This window comes from Myotis myotis, unplaced genomic scaffold, assembly GCF_014108235.1.
Source record: "Myotis myotis isolate mMyoMyo1 unplaced genomic scaffold, mMyoMyo1.p scaffold_m19_p_2, whole genome shotgun sequence".
Taxonomy (NCBI): domain Eukaryota; kingdom Metazoa; phylum Chordata; class Mammalia; order Chiroptera; family Vespertilionidae; genus Myotis; species Myotis myotis.
Genome location: NW_023416324.1, coordinates 82,364,708 through 82,384,348, shown reverse-complemented (window position 1 = coordinate 82,384,348; position 19,641 = coordinate 82,364,708). Strand labels below are relative to the sequence as shown.

The 19,641-nt window shown below is 42.6% G+C and overlaps 1 protein-coding gene across 10 annotated transcripts in view; it reads right to left on the bottom strand.

Moving 5' to 3' along the window:
* The window catches only part of MCUR1 (mitochondrial calcium uniporter regulator 1), a 39,701-nt gene extending 20,807 nt beyond the window's left edge, over positions 1-18,894 (bottom strand). For 6 of the 10 annotated variants that reach the window (XR_004973962.1, XR_004973963.1, XR_004973961.1 and 3 more), the window contains exons 1-5: positions 18,347-18,890; positions 8,401-8,520; positions 2,849-2,952; positions 1,643-1,744; positions 758-799 (exon numbers count right to left, since the gene is read on the bottom strand). Coding sequence is in view for 7 of the 10 variants with exons in the window: in XM_036348797.1 (XP_036204690.1) it covers positions 758-799; positions 1,643-1,744; positions 2,849-2,952; positions 8,401-8,520; positions 18,347-18,767 (789 nt within the window). In the remaining 3 variants the exon portion in view is untranslated. Of the gene's footprint in view, positions 1-757; positions 800-1,642; positions 1,745-2,848; positions 2,953-8,400; positions 8,521-18,346 lie in introns of all 10 variants that reach the window. The other 4 variants (XM_036348795.1, XM_036348800.1, XM_036348794.1 and 1 more) reach the window with 4 other exon arrangements.
* Positions 18,895-19,641: the final 747 nt, after the last annotated feature.

The following is a 19,641-nucleotide window of genomic DNA, read 5'->3' as shown; positions in this document are numbered from 1 at the left end:
TTAAAACCCACTGAGTGTGTGAAGCCTGTGGAAGCTGCCTCCACTCTTCTAAGTAAGGGGTCAGCCCAGGTGCTCACAGAGCTGGGGACCAGTGATTGGGGAGACTCTGGCCAATCCACATCTGGAGTCAGCCCTGCTTTGGGACTTTCCAATATATACAGAAATAATTGCCTTTTATGCTTAAATGAGCCCAGCATGGGTCACTGTTGCTTTTTATTTCAAACTTCCCAAGATAATAGCCTGTAGAATTTATGATTAAAGTTGTTTCTTGGACAACTTTGGAAAGGAGAGATGGATTCAAAGAAGTAAAATATTACAGTCTTATTTAAATACAGCCTTCTTTCTGACACTCATCAAAATCTTTTCTTCTTTCACATCAATGTCCTTGCCATTTAAAAAAATCAAACTGGCACAGTGCTAATCATTTTAAAATCACATGTAATTCTCTAAAGACATGTGAGAACCCTTTAAAGAGAATATTAGGGTTCCACTTGGCTACTTTAGAGAATCTTATTTAAAAATGACTTAATTCCTTCTAGAACACAATTTTCTTAATGAATTTAGTTACACACATCAGTAATTTACTCATTGGCTGTGTTTTTAGCTAAATCTTTCAATGTGTACCTTTGAGGCATATCACACAAACATTTAACATAGAATTAAATTTTTAAGAACATATAAAGTATTTCTAACATTATATTTATTATTAAGCTTAGGTAATTATAAACAAGCAAGCAAATAGGAATGAGGATCTTACCATTATTTGTTGTTTTAACTGATGTAGTTCAAGTTTTATTTTCTAAAAACACATTAAAAAGAAACAAGTCAAAAATATGTTTAGAAGGTTAGAAAAAAAAGAAAACTTGGTAACAAACTAATATTAGAACATGTACTTATGCACAAGGTCTTCCCTCATTCAATGCGAAGTTGCTACATTCAGAATACAACCTTAGCTGAATAGTCTCCACAGGAGAAGTGATTACTTGTCATGCCAGGATGGTGCAATTTTTTTTTTAACATACACATTTGTCTTCAGAGACTGCTTTCTTGAATACCTCCTTTAATTTTTTTTTTTTTAACTAAATGCCCTCAAACAGCTGACTTGAAGGATAATTCTGAGAGTTTCAGACTTCATCTTTTTCTAGCAAAAGAAAGCATCTTTGCTAGAAGGTTTCTTGCAAGACTAAGACTAACAAACAGGTAATAAATTAGCTTCCTTTATGAGATTCTGATAGGACTAACAACACAAGGAAGATGCAAAGACAGCATTTATTTAAATGCTGATCCCATGTCACACTTTAAGAAACTAAGGGCTATTTTATAGCTGCATTTATTCATAACACTGGAAACAATTCTAATATGCATCATAGTAGAATAATGTGGCATATTCATATACCACAGACAATGAAAAAGAATGACCTACTGCTGCAAGACACACTGAAGATCCCATCACTTCCAGTTCTAGCATGGGCAAAACCAGTCAATGGTGACAGAATCCAAGACAGCGGCCACCTCTGGTACTGCATACTTTGTGATGATTCATCAAGATGTACTCTTACTTGCGCACTTCCGTTTATGTACATTATATCTCAATGTCTGAATATGAAGCATTTTATAAGGATAAATGGCTGATTAGTTTTACCTCATTTTCTGCTCTGAGGGCTGAAAATTCACTCTTCTCCAAAATAATCATATCTTTTTTCACGTTAGAAATCTGAGACATTATTTGCTGAAGAGTGATCTCCTAGGAAAAGGAAAGCAAAACAGATAACCTAGTGTAGTCTAGGAAATCCACCTCCTATGGTCTCTACCTGGTATTATCTTAATGAGAAACTAGAAGAATGGGGACATAAGAAAAGAGGTTTTTCTCTTCCAAAATGAGAAAAGGAAAAGAATAAAAACTCAAGTCTAGTATCATCATCAAGTGGATGACAATTAAAAGGGTGGCAGTCTGAAGACCACTGGGTCAAAAACACACTGCAGTAATTCTGGCCACACCTCCATTTATTAAAGTACTAGAGGCCCAGTGCATGAAATTCGTGCACTCACGGGGAGGTCCCTCAGGTTGGCCTGTGCCCTCTTGCAGTCCGGGAGGCCTTGGGAGATGTCTGACTGATGGCTTAGGCCTGTTCCCTGCGTGAGCCTGGCTTCTGGATAAGCGGTGCTCCCTCTGTGGGAGCACACTGACCACCAGGGGGGCAGCTCCTGCATTGAGCATTTGCCCCTGGTGCTCAGTGTGCATCATAGCGACCGGCCATTCCGCCGTTGGGCCGAAACTGGCTCTCCAACATCCCCCAAGGAGTCCTGGATTGCGAGAGGGCACAGGCCAGGCTGAGGGACCCCACCAGTGCATGATTGGGGCTGGGGAGGGACGCAGGAATTTGGCCAGCCAGGGATGGACTGCGGGAGGGCTCCAGGGCATGTCTGGCTGTCTCGCTGTCAATCGGCCGTACCCAAGCAGCAAGCTAACCTACCGGTCGGAGTGTCTGCCCCTGGTGGTCAGTGCACGTCATAGCGAGTGGTTGAGCAGCCGTATTATGCTTTGATTGGATGAATGGAAGACCAGACACTTAGCATATTAGGTTTTTATTATATAGGATGGTGGACTGAAACAGTTTTCAAGCAGAGAGACTTTTCAAGTATAGTGCATTTCTAGCATAATAATTTGATTCTACAAGAGTTTACTAAATAGCTTTGAGCAAATACTTTTTATGCCACTGCAATAATTAGCCTCTCAACTATGATAAAAATTAACTACATACTTTTCAATATTATCCAAAAATATATATTACAAGTGACATCTTCCCTTTATATTTCAAATTTGCAAAGGTGCCCTGACAAAGCTAACCTGTTGCATCTTGGTGACCATGTCTTTGTAGACGATATCCATGTTGGCCTCCGTGATCTTCACCAATGCAGATACAATGATTTCTGCTTGTTGAGTAGTAAACCCTAAGCAAACACACAAAGACAATCACACTCAGGAGACTCTAGCTGTCAAAGAAAAGCCTTCGTAGAAAGGGAGACAACACAAAGTTACACCTGGAGCAAATGTCTGAATTTGAGAAGCAGGTGGGAAGTAGATGAGGAGACTACAGTCACAGGCTATTATGTGTCTGTCATCTGGACAAGTATGACACGTCTGAGTGTTTCCTCATGTGAAATGAGCAGTGGGCTAACTGCTCTCTAATGTCCTTCTGCACTGTCAAAAACCATGTTCTCAGAAGATGTCTAACAACATAGGGGATGCCTGTCATGCAAGGTCAAGTGAAAAAAAGCAAGACTCAATATTATAGATAGAATTTATCACTTTTGTGATTTAACAAAGATTCTAGATAATTTTTATTTTCTTCAATGGACGTGACTTCCTTAATTTTAAAATGTATATATTTAGCAAAAATAATTTACTTACATAGAAAAGCTCATTTGTTTTATATCGAGCATAAATCAAATTATTGACTATGGAAATTATAATTTTGCTGTTAATTTAATGTTCAAAGATAATGTTAAAATCAATCCTTTCGTTTTTCCTCCACAATTCTCTTCAGTCACTAGTGATAGGGGCCCACACTGGAAAAAATATATATACTTTTATACTCAAGAAATGATGCTAAATTGAATTATATAAAGATTCGACTCAGGAGTATTACTGTTCTTAATAACTTAAGATAGTAATTTATATTTCACATTGGAAATGCTAATAAAATGTTTAAAACCAAGTCCCTGGAAAGTAATTCTTTCTATTAAATATGTCCATCTATAAGAATTTCAGAAGAATCTATTGATTCTTTTTTTTTTTTTTTAATCCTCAACCAAGGATATTTTTCCATTGATTTTAGATAGAGTGGAAGAGAGAGAAAAAGGCAGAAATATCGATGAGAGAGAAATACATCGATTGGTTGCCACCTTCATGCACCCAACTAGGGCCTGGAGCAGGGAAGAGCCTGCAAACGAGGTACATGCCCTTGCCAGGAATTGAACCTGGGACCCTTTGGTCTGCAGGTTGATGATCTATCCACTGAGCCAAATGGGCTAGGGCTCTGTTGATTCTTATAATTAATTAATGGCACATTTGTTTGAATAAAGTTATAGCTGATATAATATGGATGAGATTAAGCATGAGACTATAATAAAAAAACAACAAGGCACAACCCAGCTGGTGTGTGCCTCAGTGGTTGAACGTTGACCTATGAACCAAGAGGTCATGGTTTGATTCTGTCAGAGCACATGCCAGGGTTGAGTACTCAATGCCCAGGAGGGGGCGTGCAGGAGGCAGCTGATCAATGATTGTCTCTCATCATTGATATTTCTATTTCTCTCTCCTTCTTCCTTCCTCTCTGAAATAAGTAAAAAAATCTATTTTATTTATTTATTTTTAATTCAATTAAAAAATGGGCAAAGAACCTAAATAGACACTTCTCCAAAGAAGACATACATATGGTCAAGAGACATATGAAAAAAATGCTCAAAGTCACTGATCATCAGAGAGATGCAAATTAAAACAACAATGAAGTACCATCTCACACCTGTCAGAATGGCTACCATCAACAAATCAACAAATGAGAAGTGCTGGTGAGGATGTGGAGAAAAAGGAACCCTCATGCACTGCTGGTGGGAATGCAGACTGGTGCAGCCACTGTGGAAAACAGTATGGAGTTTCCTCAAAAAATTAAAAATGGAATTCCCACTTGGCCCAGTAATCCCAGTTCTAGGAATATATCCCAGAAATCAGAAACACCAATCAGAAAGAATATATGCACCCCTATGTTCACAGGAGCACAATTTATAATAGCTAAGATTTGGAAACAGCCTAAGTACCCATCAGCAGATGAGTGGATTAAAAAACTATGGTACATTTATACCATGGAGTACTATGCTGCTATAAAAAAGAACTCTTACTATTTGCAACAGCATGAAGGGTCAGTATCATGCTAAGTGAAATAAGTCAGTCAGAAAAAGATAAGTATCACGTGATCGCACCCATATGTGGAATCTAAGTAACAAAATATACTGATGAACAGAGTGGATCCAGAGACATGGAAGCATGGAATAGAGTGTGGAATCTCAGAGGGAAGGTGGGGAGGGTGGGTGGGTGGATGGGAGGTAATCAACCAAAGACCTTGTATGCATATATGCATAACCCATGGCCACACTGACAATAGGGTGCTGAAGGCCTGAAGTGGGGTGTCGGGGGGTGGGCTGAAGGAGGTCAATGGGGGAAAGAGAGGGACATATGTAATATTTTCAACAATACAGATTTTTAAATATAATGTTGATAGGGAAAAAAATAAAAAGCAGACACACTTAAAATAAAATAAAAATATATTTTAAAAAAGAGAGAGAGAAAAAAAAAGAACAAGGCACAGACTTAAAGGCGACAAAAAAGACCTTCAAAGACTTACTCCCAGGCCTGGCTGGTGTGGCTCAGTTAGGGCATCACCTCATACACTAAAAGGTGGCAAGTTCGATTCCCAGTCAGGGCACATACCCAGGTTACTGGTTGGGGCATGTGCATGTGGGAGGCAAACAATAGGTGTTTCTCTCTCCCCCTTCCTCTAAAATCAATAAAGTTCTAAAAAACTAGTTAAGAAAAGAAGACCTACTCCCTTTATTTCATTCAAAATCCTTTAGTTTTCAACGTGTAGGTCATGCACATCTGGAAAAATAACCCAAAAGGTTGACCCACCAAAGTGTTAACATTGGGATTCAGAATAGTTTTTCATGTTTCTTTTCTGTCTTCCTAATTTTTTGAAAATAAACATGTCTTTTGCAATTTATAAAACTTTAAGAAAAGTTCATAGGTAAACATAATGAGATCTGGCAATCATGAAGAAAATAAAAATAGAGACTGGAAAAGACTTCTGCTGATAATAAAAAGCAAACTCCAAAGCCTTAAAATTTAACAAGCACCCGTGGAAGGTGAAAGGGAATATGGAAAAGCAGATGCCTGAAAACCTGCTGACTTACCAGATACAAATTATTTTTTGTAGGAATGAGAGAACAAGACACATCAGGGTTAGTGAGATTATAGACATAGCAAGTTTTGTTAATCAGGAGACATAACTGAAGAAAAAAAGGGTAAAGGAGGGAATATTCCTTGAAGGGTTCTTCCTGGCCTTGCCCTAACCCAGACAACTTACACATCCATCACTGATCTCAGCACGGTCATACCCTACACACACTTTAGTGGGGTCTTCACATCGCTGTTCTTGAAATATGCAAATATTCATGGACCGAGGTTTGAACCCAAGAAAAGCAGAAAGTACATATACCAAAACATCATATTTTTGACATATGCAATTCCTGTCTAAATAAGCAAATCTGAAAGAGGGAGAGGGACAATAAACTCCACCTCTCGTTGGAAGGATTGGGGGCCATCTAGAGTCCACTGCAGCTACCTTGCATTGTTCCACTTAACAAAATTACCTGTGCTCCCTCAACGCCATCATACACCTAGTGGATGTTGAAATGTCCCCATTGTCTCTAATCTCCTTTTACAATTGGTTACTTTGAATACAAACACACAGTCCCCACCCCACCCTCCACCCCCCCCAAAAAAAGAATAAGAAAAAAACTAGGAAGACTGCTGTTCATCAAGATAATTTAGATGGCCCTCTTCTCACTTCCACTTTTCTTTTTGGCCAATGAAAGAAGTTTTTGGTGAAAAAGGCCTATTATTTCAAGTTTGAGAAGAAAATGGTTGCCAAAATTATTATATAGCATTTGACATTTTTTCCAGAGTACACTTACGTACATTATTTCATTTAATATTTAAAAGGCTCTTTGGGGAAAAAAATTAAATAGAGAAAAAAAAGTAAAAGGTTCTTTGGAGCCCAGCTGGCGTGGCTCAGTGGTTGAGCACATGTACCAAGAGGTCACGGGTTCAGGTCACATGCCCGGGTTTCAGGCTTGATCCCTGGTAGGGGGCATGCAGGAAGTAACTGATCGATGTTTCTCTCTCACAGATGTTTCTATCTCTCTCTAAAATCACTAAAAACATATATATATTTTTAAAAGGTTCTTTGGAATTCTTATTATGCCCATGCCATCAATGAGGTAATGGAAACTGAGGATGATAAAAGGACTGCCTAGGCTAGAAACCAGCACAGCTTGAACCCAGAGCTTCTAATTGCCCCATAGGAACACAATTTATTCCATCACCTTGCCCTGGACATACAGTACATCTACAGAGGGCAGCTTTTCTGATACAATCATGCACAGCTGGGTAAATAACTATACAATGAAGTAAAAGCACATATATTTATTTCCAAGGCATAATCTATGATATATGAGTTTCTGATTTTGAGAGCATATGTGTCTCAGTATTGGTGTATTTGTCTTGATAAGATTAAATATAAGGATGTTATCTATATACTAGAGGCCTGGTACACAAAATTCGTGCACGGGGAGGAGGGGGTCCCCTCAGCCCAGCCTGCACCCTCTCCAATCCAGGACCCCTTGGGAGATGTCTGACTGCCGGTTTAGGCCCAATCCTGGGGATGGGGCCTAAATCAGCAGTCGGATATTCCTCTCACAATCCGGGACCGCTGGCTCCTAACTGCTCACCTGCCTGATCGCCGCTAACTGCCCCCCCTGCCAGCCTGATCACCCCTAACCGCCTCTGCCTGCTGGCCTGATTGTCCCTAACTGCCCCCCCTGCCGGCCTGGTTGCCCCCAAATGCCCCCCCGCCGGCCTGGTCACCCCCAACTGCCCCCCGTGCTGGCCTGGATGCCCCACACAGCCTGCTGTTCAGTCATTTGGTCGTCCCTCACTAACTCCCCTGCCGGCCTGGTGGCCCCATGCAGCCTGCTTTTTGGTCGTTACTGTTATTATTACTGTGATGGCGTCCCAGACAATTTGCATATACTCTATTATTATTATAGATTAAGTGCACTTTCAACAAAATTCAGAGCAATCTTTTACATTAATGAACACAAGAGCAGTGAGGGAAAATGTTAGTTTGAATGTTTTTTATAAAGAACACAATGAGTTGATATCAATAACTACTGCTCAGCAACATTTTAATTTCATAAAAATTCTAAGAGCACACAAGATGCAGTAATAAAACATCACTCTGTGCTTCAGGTAGTCATCATAAGAACCACCCCTGAGTTTTGCTGACTTGTGTCTAACTTTGTATCTTTAGCACTGTATTTCTGGAGTGATGTTAAAAGAATATGCTTCACCTGGACAGACTGTGTGAGAAAATCTCTACTGCCCTGATGGAGCAAAAATGTCCTTCAACAGAAAATGAGGACTTAAGAAACGGAGACTGACCAAAAGATTACTTGTAGACTTAAAAGTCAAAGAGAAATAAGAGAAATTAGATGAAACCATAAGAGAAGTCATAATTTATTGTGTTCTTCTATGGCACTGAGTGACCAAAGAGAGAGGATTACCATTTTCTTCAAATAAACACACTAAGGCATGGGTGTCAAAGTAGAGCTTCCTACTCCCAGCGGAGGTGAAATCTCGGCGTTTGTGCTCCAACTGTAGGCACCCAGCAGAGAGGCTTAGCTCTAAAACAGAAAGGACAATAAAGTTCAAACAGACATAATGGTAAACAAAAGCAAATCAGCAACATGAAAAAAATCAGTCATACCTCAAAAGCCTGTTTGTTTTTTCACGAGAGCTTTATTGAGCTATAATTCACATACTACTGTACAACTCACCCATTTCAAGTATATAATTTGATTGTTTTTGTTATATACTAGAGACACAGTGCACAGATTCGTGCATGGGTGGGGTCCCTCAGCCTGGCTGGCGATCAGGGCCATCTTGCCCAGTCCTGATCGGGGCCAGCTGGCTGGGGGAGGGACTGTGGGAGGTTGGCCAGCTGAAGGAGGTTGGCTGTGGGAATGCACTGACCACCAGGGGGCAGCTCCTGCATTGAGCATCTGCCCCTGGTGTCAGTGCGCATCATAGTGACCAGTCAATCGGTTATTCGGTCATAACAGTCACTTAGGCTTTTATATATATAGATAGAGTTGTGCAAGCACCCCCACAATCAACTTTAAAACACTGACATCATCCCCCAAAGAAGCCCTATACCTAAACTCCCAACACCCCTATTCCCAGGCAAACACTGATTTACTTTCTGTCTCCATGGATTTGCCTACTCTGGATACTGCATATGAACAGAATCATAAGATATGTGGTATTCTGTACTGGTTTCTTTCACCTAGCATGGTGTTTTCAAAGTTCATCCACCTTGTAGTACGTGTCAGTACCATATTTCTTTTTATTGTTAAATACTATTCCATTGTATAAATATACCAATTTTATTTAACCTATTCACTAATTGAATGTCACTTGAGTTGTTTCTTCTTGGCTATTATGAATGCTGCTGCTATGAACCTTTGTATATAAGTTTTTGTGTAAACATGTTTTCAGTTCTCTTGGGAACATACTTAGGAGTGGAGCTGCTACACCATACAGTAACTTTATGTTAAACCTTCTGAGGTTACGCCAGACTGTTTTCCAAAGTGGCTGCACCTTTTCACATTCCCAACAGCCATGTATGAGGGTTCCAATTTCTACACATCCTCAACACTTGGTATTAACTTTTTTATTATAATCATCTTAGTGGGTGTAAAGTGGTATCTCATTGTAGTTTTGATTTGCATTTCCCTAATGGCTAACGATGTTCAGCATCTTTCAATGTGATTATTGGACATTTGTATATCTCCTTTGAAGAAATTTCTATTAAGACCCTTTGCCTATTAAAAAAATTGGATTATCTTTTTATTGCGAGTTGTAAGAGTTCTTTATATATTTTAGATACATGTTCCGTATTATACATGATTTCATATATTCTCTCCCATTCTGTGAGTTGTCTTTCACTTTCTTTGTAGTGCTTTTTGAAGCACAAAAGTTTTTTATTTTAGTGAAGCCCAATTTATTTTTTCCTTTTGTTCCTTGTGCTTTTGGTGTCATATCTAAGAAACTATTGGTTAATTCAAGTTCACAAAGATTTACATCTACATTTTCTTCTAATTATTTTACAATTTTAGCTCTTACATTTAGGTCTTTGATCGATTTGAGTTAATATTTGTATACTAGAGGCCTGGTGAACAAAATTCATGCATGGGGGAGGGGGTGTGTGTGTGTCCCTCAGCCCAGCCTGTACCCTCTCCAATCTGGGACCCCTCTCACAATTCAGGACTGCTGGCTCCCAACTGCTCACCTGCCTGATTGCTCCTAACCACTCCCCTACCAGCCTGACCGCCCCCTAACGACTCCCCTACCAGCCTGACCACCCCTAACCACTCCCCTACCAGCCTGATCACCCCTAACCACTCCCCTACCAGCCTGACCACCCCCTAACGACTCCCCTACCAGCCTGACCACCCCTAACCACTCCCCTACCAGCCTGACCACCCCCTAACAACTCCCCTACCAGCCTGACCACCCCTAACCACTCCCCTACCAGCCTGATCACCCTCTAGCCACTCTCCTGCCAACCTGATCGATGCCTAACTGCTCCCCTGCTGGCTTGATTGCCCCCAATTGCCCTCCCCTGCAGGCCATCTTGTGTCCACATGGGGGTGGCCATCTTGTGAGTTGGAGAAATTGTCAATTTGCATATTACTCTTTTATTAGATAGGACGTTGTGAGAAGGGGGTTCAACTTCATTCTTTTGAACGATGTGGGTGTCCAGTTGTCCCAGCACTATTTTCTCCCTTAAATTGTCCTGTGACTCTGGTAAAAAAAAAAAAAAAAAAAAAAAAAAAAAAAAAAAATCAATGGACTATAATGTGAGGGCTTATCTCTGGGTTTTCCATTCTATCCCATTGATCTATACTAGTATGTCTGTTCTTATGCCAGTGCCACATTTTCCTGATTACTGTGTAGTAAGTTTCGACATCAGGAAGTGAATCCTCTAACCCCGTTCTTTTTCAAGACTGCTTTTGGCTATTCTGAGTCCCTTGCATTTCCATATGAATTTTAGGGTCAGTTTTTCAGTTTCTGCAAAGAAGGCACCTGGAACTTTGATAGAAATTGTATTAAATCTGTAGATAAATTTGGAGGAGTACTGCCATTTTAACAATATTAAAGTCTTCCGATTCACACACGGAATGTTTTTCCATTTATTTATGTCTTTAATTCCTTTAATAATCTTACATAGGTTTCAGAGTACAAATTTTATGTTTTGTTAAATTTATCCCTACGTGTTTTATTCTCTTTGATGCTACTATAAAGGGAATTCTTTTTTAGATTTTTCAGATTTTTCCTTGCTAGTGTGTAGAAATAAAACTGATTTTTGTATATTAAAAAAAAAATAGATTGACCTTGTATCTTGCTGAACTTATTAGCTCCAATAGTTTTTTAGTGAATTCCTTAGAGTTTTCTATGTACAAGGTCGTCACCTGTGAACAGTGATGGTTTTACTTTTTCCTTTACAATCTGAATGCTTTTACATTTTCTTGCCTAACTTCCCTGGTTAGAAATTCTAGTACAATGTTAAATGGAATGATGACAGCAGACATCCTTGCTCCTGACCTTAGAGGGAAAGCAGTCTGTCTTTCCCCAACCTATATAATAAAAGGCTAATATGCAAATAGACTGAATGGCGGAACAACCGAACAACTGGTCGCTATGACGTGCACTGACTACCAGGGGGCATGAGCAGAACTTGGCGGGCGTTGGCCCCGGCGGGATGGTGGAGCAGGTGAGCAGGGCCTCCAGACCAAGGCGGGGCACCGGTCGCTGTCATTGGGGCGAGCCTCTGGTGGTTACTGAAAATTCTTTGCTCCCACGCGCCACAGTCCCGCCCGGCACTGACCCACTGCTGGCGCCTGGTGCCGGCCTTAATCACTTGGCACCGTCAGCAGGTGCGAGTGACGGCTATCAGCCCCAATTGCCCCTCAGGGCTTCTCCACCTCCCCCTGCTCCTGAGGGGAGATCAGGTGCTGCTTGCACCTGCTGCCAGTGACAGCCCCACTCGTACCTGCTGCCAGTGCCGGAGCCACAGCTTGCACCCACTGCCAGCGCCGGCCCAGCTCGCACCCACTGCTGGTCCCAATCACTAGGCACCATCACTGGGTGTTAGCAGCAGCTGCCAGCCCTGATTGCCCCAGGGCTTCTCCACCTCCCCTTGCTCCTGAGGGGCGAACAGGGCAGCAGCTGCTGCTTGCACCCACTGCTGGCGCCGGCCCCAATTGCGCCTTTGATGGGTGCGAGCAGGGCCAGTGCTGTCAGCGTGTGGGAGTGGCGGTGGCAGAAGCAGAGCTGCCCATGAACAGGTGACCAGGGGCGCGGTGGGAGGAAGTGGGCGGGGGCGCAGAGGATGGGCCGAGACCTGCCCCACGCCCACAGTTCCTTTCAAGGTGCACAAATTCGTGCACTGGGCCCCTAATTAAGTATGTTAGCCATGGGTTTTTCACAGATGCCCTTTATCAGGTGAGGCAGTTCCCTTCTATTCCTAATTTGTCAAGTGGTCTTTTTTTAAAATCATGAAGGGGTGCTAAATTTTTTCAAATTCCTTTTCTTTGTCTTTTGAAATGATCATGTGGTTTCTCTCCTTTATTTTGTTAATAAGGTGCAGTACATAAATTGATTTTCAGATACTAAATGAACTTGGTATTCTTGGGACAAAATCCCATCTGGTCAAGGTGTATACTCTTGCTATGTATGGCAAGATTTGGTCTGCTAGTATTTTTTTTTTTTTAATCCTTATTTACAAGAGACATTGATCTGTCATTTTCTTTCCTTGTGATGTCTTTGCAAAAGCCCATTTTTGGAGAGATGAAGTCTAACGATTTGTATATTACCACTTTTATGAATTTCTGTGCACTTAACCACAGATCCAACCTGTTTTGTATACTTATTTCAAGGTGCTCATTTAAAGGAGGTGGCATAGTAATGGCTTCCTGGCTTTTGTATTTCATGAACCACAATAATAGTTTTATTTATTTTTTTTAATGGAACAACTGCAGTGTCAATTTATAATTTTGCCAAAAAAGGACATGTAAACGTAATAGCTCCTTACTATTATAATCATACTAAAAAAGACATTTTGATAGCAAAGGGAAAAAAAAAGAGATGGACAACATAAAATAAAAATCCTCCATTTAAATGTAATAAACATAGATATGTAAATCTTGCTACATATTTGTTCTTACTTTTCAAATGATGCCAGGTGTTGTAGAAGAGTGGTAGAAGAGAGAACAGTCATCTACTAACTCAAAGTTCAAAGGTTTTCTCAGTAGATCTCCTAAATGACCAGAAAGATACTTCAGCTAATCAACTCCTATTCTCAGCCTTACACACTCTAATAGCAACTGCAAAGTAAGCAAAAAGATGACATGGACAGAACCCCACGGATCTGATTCTTCTCTGTAAGCCTAGAGCAGTGGTTCCCAACTTACTGATGACTTGGACTGAGTATGGTTGCTGGTCATAGTCAGCATCAAGTAAGATCAAGAGATCCAATAATCACTCTGTAGCACACAGTTTGCAGACTGACATAATATAAAATGCAACAACTGTCTATCTGTGTTTAATGGTTAAAAAGGGCTCTTACATTCAAAAAAATCACTAGCCAGACTATACTATAAAGTCCTTACCAAAGCACACAAAGCCTGTGCCAATTTGGCCTCCACTTACCTTTTCAGCTTTCTTCTAGCCACCTAAGCTATTCTGCCTCCTGAACTTTCTTTCATACTTTGGTATTCCATCCTGAAGCTTGTTTTGCTCCCTTTCTCAACTGGTAAATTTTAAGCACCTTCTTTACCCCCTTCATTTAATTTGACAACTTCCTAAGTCTTCATTATGTTCTGGTTATGATTATACAGTTTATAGTTCTCTCTGCCAACCCCACCCAGGTCAGGGAGCAGCCTTTATTGCTCCCTTATCTGTGTTCTCAGCCTGGTACAGATGGCTCTATCATAGCACTTGTTATATCATTTCCATATCTGTATCATGTGTTAGTCCACAACCCCAAGAGCAGCCAATCTTAGTCATTTTTGTATTGTTAGCATCTAGCAGAGGGCCTGCCATACTGCAGGCCAACAACATATTAAAAACAAAAATTCAATTGGATGATTTCTAAGATCTGGATCATGAGACTGTCTAGAACAGCGGTTCTCAACCTGTGGGTCGTGACCCCTTTGGGGGTCGAACAACCCTTTCACAGGAGTCACCTAAGACCATCGGAAAACACATATATAATTACATATTGTTTTTGTGATTAATCACTACACTTTAATTATGTTCACTTTGTAACAATGAAAATACATCCTGCATATCAGATATTTATATTACGATTCATAGCAGCAGCAAAATTACAGTTATGAAGAAGCAACGAAAATAATTTTATGGTTGGGTCACAACATGAGGAACTGTATTAAAGGGTCACGGCATTAGGAAGATTGAGAACCACTGGTCTAGAAGGAAATTTTGAGATCAACTCCTTTCTCCTCTTAACCTATCATCTTCCCTTTTTACATAAAGTAGTACCTCTTTTTTGTTCCTTTTTTTTATATTTTTAAAGGGGTGTGGAGAATCACACCGTGCCTCTGCAGGTCCACTCAGAAATGACACCTACCACTTCTATTCATATTTCATTGGCCAAATCAAGTCACAAAGGTCGGGAAGGGGAACCCAAAACATTCAGTGAACAGCTTGATGTTACCCCTTTTCTTAATCATCTGTATCACAGACCCATCCTGCTTTAATGCTCTTCATTGCACTGCTCCCTACTGGATATTATATTTACCTGTTTATTGTTTGCCTTCTCCTCCTAGATCTAAGTTCTGCAAGGTCAGGGTGTGCCTGGTTTTGTTCACTATGTACCTGCAGCACTAAGGACAGTGCTTGGTATACCATAGGCCGGTGATGGCGAACCTATGACACGCGTGTCAGAGGTGACATGCGAACTCATTTTTTTGGTTGATTTTTCTTTGTTAAATGGCACTTAAATATATAAAATAAATATCAAAAATATAAGTCTTGGTTTTACTATGGTTGCAAATAACAAAAAATTTCTATATGTTGACACAGCACCAGAGTTAAGTTAGGGTTTTTCAAAATGCTGACACGCCGAGCTCAAAAGGTTCGCCATCACTGCAATAGGCACTCAAATAACTTGCAGTCACACGGGTCAGTAGTAACACGAATAGTTAATATCTAAAGGTGCTTACCATGTGCCTCACAACGTGCTAAATGCTGTTCATGCAGTAACTCATTTGAGCCTCAGCTCAAACCTATGGGGGATATAGGTCTATTATGACCCTCATGTTCCAAACAAGAAATATAAGACTCAGGGAGGTTGAGACACTTGCCCAAAGTCACTGCCGGTTAGTGGCACAGCCAGCCTTTCGACCTCTGAGAGGCCCTGCTGGGCCCAGCCACTTCTGATTAGGGGGCAGAGTCATAATGTCTATGCACGCAGCTGAGTGTCCACCACATGTGGGGATAGGGCTTGGGAGCATGCTCAGAAGACAGAGTAACAATGGCAAAAATAATAAGGTTGTCACCAATTATTAGGTGACAGATACTGTGCGAAGGGAGGCACATCTGATTATATGCTCACAAAAATCACAGGAACAAGTGTTGCTCTTTGCCTATGGTCTTCCTTTTTCACATAAATGAGTATCTCTTTTTTCATTCTTTATCTACAGTTCTGGGACAAAAACTGGTCTCATGAGAAGAGAACCTGAATGTCTGCTGACACAAAACAGACCTAGCTCTAAAAACATTGGGTGGGTGAATGAATGAATTAATGAATGCACCTCTCAAGGGGTTCTCCACAGGCCACCCCATCCATCACAGAACTGTTCAGGACTGTGTAATGAGTTAGGGAGCTTGAAAACATTGGAGTCTAAAAGCTGGCTTATGAAGAATGACATGATTAGTCTACTCCCAATTTCCTTGTTTCTAATAACAAAATAATCTGCCCCCCTTCCCCAACAAAACAAAGCATTATGACTATTTTCTAAGCAAGAGCCAACTCCAACTTAGATACTGCTGATTTAAAAAAAAAAAAAGTATTGGAATTTATTTCAATTGCAAGCTTATTTCAAAGAAATACTGTCATCTGAGAAGTGGAGAAAAGGGCTGGCCACTTCCCAGTTGGCCCTCCAACCCCTGCTGACAGAAGGTGAATGCCAGTTTGCTTTCTGTCAAAGGGTAACAGCAATACTCAGACATCCAGAACACCTCTGACTCACTTTTCTTCTTTTATTGTGATAACAAAACGGTTCCCACGAACTATAAATTCCTATTTATAACCAGGAAGCAAGTAAACCGAGCTATGTTAAAGTGTAATATGAAATTCTCCTTTGGGGGACCTTCAGTATATCAAAAGGATATTAAAAAACACACAAAAGAAGCCCAAAGTTACCCTTGACCAGAGGAAGGAACCAACTACAAATTTCCTATCCATAACATCCTTAAGTCTAAGTAGCCCTACTTAGAACCTTCGGCACCAAACAAACCATTAGGCTGAAGACAAAGGAACAAAACTCTCACTTACTGATGGTGAGTGGGCATACATGATCCTTAACTGTCTTGGCTGTGTTTCCCCAAAGTATTTATTAATCCATCCACACTGTGAAGAATGACATAATCTGAGACTAAACCAACATTACTACTTTGCTCGTCAAAAAACTGATGAGAAGGAACACTCTCCCTTTTGTCCCATAATCTTGAGTTTTTAGAGGAAAATAAATCACAAGTTTCCAGCTTGTCAAAAAAGAGCACCAAAAGGCAAAGTACAGAAATAAAGTTCAAAACCATCTCTAACTCAAAATTACTGCAGGACACTGACAGAGTTCATTCACTACTCATTCGCCAACCTCTGTATGTCAAGCTTGGTTCACTCTGTTGCTCTACCAATCAGTATCGTCCCCAGCCAAACCTAGTAAATTGAACCTGTTTAGGTTTCCTTAATCTCATGTAGGACAGTGACTGCTCTCATCCCCTTCAAGTATTTAGCCACCTTCTCAATGAAACCTATTCTGATGATGCTATTAAATTCGTAACTGGAGGCCCATCTCACTTCCTAACCCTTACCACCTCTATTTTTTCCTGTAGTATTTATCCATTATGTACATATAAATATCATATGTGCATATGTAAATTGTATATGTATACAAAAATTATATCTATATCTATCTATTTAAACATATTTGTGTATCATCTCCTCTGCTAGAATTAAGCTTCAAGAAGTGTGGACAAAAGGGGCCACATGCTAACCTGACAAGCTCAGGGGGGGCCTGCATGGCGGTCTTGCAAACTCAGAGACCTAAAGTAACCACAAAGGATGGTCTGAAATTAAACTTTAACTAAAAGCAATTATGGTGGGTAGTTATGTCCTAGGCTGGTATCTTCACTGACAAGGTCAGCCTTTATCTTAACTGAGCCTATCTGTCTTTTTGCATCTATAAAACATACCCTTGAAATGTCTGGGTAACTTGTGACTTCCCTTTTTCTGGACCCCTTAGGGCACAACCTAATGTGTCTGGGCTCCAGGACAGATACCACAAATTCCTTCATTGTTATGTTAATTGTTCCTGCACCCACCTAAGTATGTTTCTATTATTTTACTTTTTACCCTGCTTTGCTTTCTCCCGCCTCTCTAGTCTATCACCAATGGATTTCATGTAACCCACCTACGTCTGTCCTTTGATTGCAATGTATAAATACAGACGTAGCCCGCCATTCTCTGGAGCATTATCTCAATTCGTTGAGGTTCTGCTTCCTGGCATATGTCAACAGTTTGGCTCAAATAAACTAACAAAAATTCGTTACAGGTTTCAATGGTGTTTTTTTTTTACGTTAACAGAAGGAAGGCATTTTGTTGACTGATAGATCCCAAGTATCTAGGAAAGTACCAGGCACAGAATAGGAGCTATTGCTTAATTGAAGGAAACAACGAACCCATTAGAGTTTAAACTTAAATTGTAAAACAGTCCCTTCATTTCCCAGAGCTCCGCTTCTCAAACGTGCAAGCCTTCCGCACACCCTTCATCAGAGTTGCTGGCAAAACAGCAACCTGTGTGCTAGCGCCCACGTGGTAGCTCTGCACAGGGGCGTGCACAAACTCACCGCCCCGACACGCACCACCTCCCCGCATCCCATTTCAATTTTGCGCCCAAACCCTTGGGCCGGCATTCCGAGTAACTCAGGTCTTCTTAGCTGGCCAAGTCCTGTATACCGAGGACCAGAAGGGCGGGGCCCGACAGACCTTCGTCCCCACGCACTAGGAGCCTGGTGACCTCAAGTGACCCGACCTCTGGGTCTCCGGGCCTTCCCCCGGGAGGTCAAAGCCACAGCTCCTCCCCGCCCCACTGTCCCAGCCCCACGGGGCGAGCCCCCTCTCCTCCGACCGCCGGACCCTACCTCTCCGGGCGGAAGCGAGGGCGGGCACTCGGCCATGGCACAGGTGGAGGGGGCCTGCGGCACAGGCGACGCCTGGGACGAGGCCGGGCTGGCACCTCCACGCGCAGCAGCGCCCGGCTGGGGGTGCCGAGGGCCCCAGGCGCGAGCGCTCCCGGTCTCCCCGGGGTCGGCGCGGGGCGGCGGCGGCCAGGCGCGGGACGGGCACCTGCACCAGGAGGTACAGCGCTGAGGCACGTGACGCGACGCGGGCCGCGGGGGCGCGGGGGCCCAGCGCCTCCAGACCTTCTGCGAGCGCGGACAGGCAGCGGCGCGCCGGGACGCCGCCCGGGCTTCCGCAGCGGCCGGCGAGTAAGAAGAGCAGAAGCCGCCGGCGGTCGGGCGGGCGCTTCGGCCCCTCTCGCGAGACAGAGCCACCGTCCATCCCGGAGGCTGTCACTGGCCCGGGCGCGCGCGCATGGCGTCCGCGCGCGGCGCCGGTCACGGGCGGCTCCGGCCCAAATCCGTCGGCAGGACGCTGTGCCGCAGCGCCGGCGGCCCTTCCAGCCGGATGGGCGGGGCTCCGGGCGCGCGCCTGGGGCGGGGGGCGGGGCGGGGGCGGGGCTGGCCTCGGTTTCCGCGCGGGAGGCGATCCCGCCCCGCTGAGTAAGGCAACCCGGGGAAGTGGGGTGGGGCTGCGGGCGCTCCCGGACCCGGAGCGAGCCTGTGCGGCATGATTTGCATATCTATTACACAGGCGTCCTTATGGAGCCATTCACCACCCTGGTGCCCTTCAGACTTCGGTGAAAAGTCCCTGCATCGCCAGGCTGCCCTCGATTTTACTCTCCCGGTTCGAAGTCCCCCAGAGTATGGCGCTTGGGTGCGTTTTAAGGAATTATTAACAGGGCCAAGGGAAGGACCTGTACATAGTCAATACATTTAAAGGCTAAAGGTTCAGCGCTTTTATTTCCGGATTAGTGCACAATAGAAATGAGAAAGTCTCAATCTGGAAATTTAAAACGCGGGGCGTGTATGTGGAATGCGACCCACTGGTACAATAAAAGGATATCTGAAACTAGGGGTGCTCAGTTCGGTGAACGTCCTGAATGCCTGCCGCACCTATCTCAGTTACTGGTCCATTGTGCGAACTCAATAGTGTTCCTTTTTTTTTTTTTTTAATTAAATCTTTATTGTTAAGATTATTACATTTGTTCCTCTTTTTTCCCCCCATAACTCCCCTCCTCCCAGTTCCCGCCCCACCCTCCGCCCTCACTCCCCACCCACTGTCCTCATCCATAGGTGCACGATTTTTGTCCAGT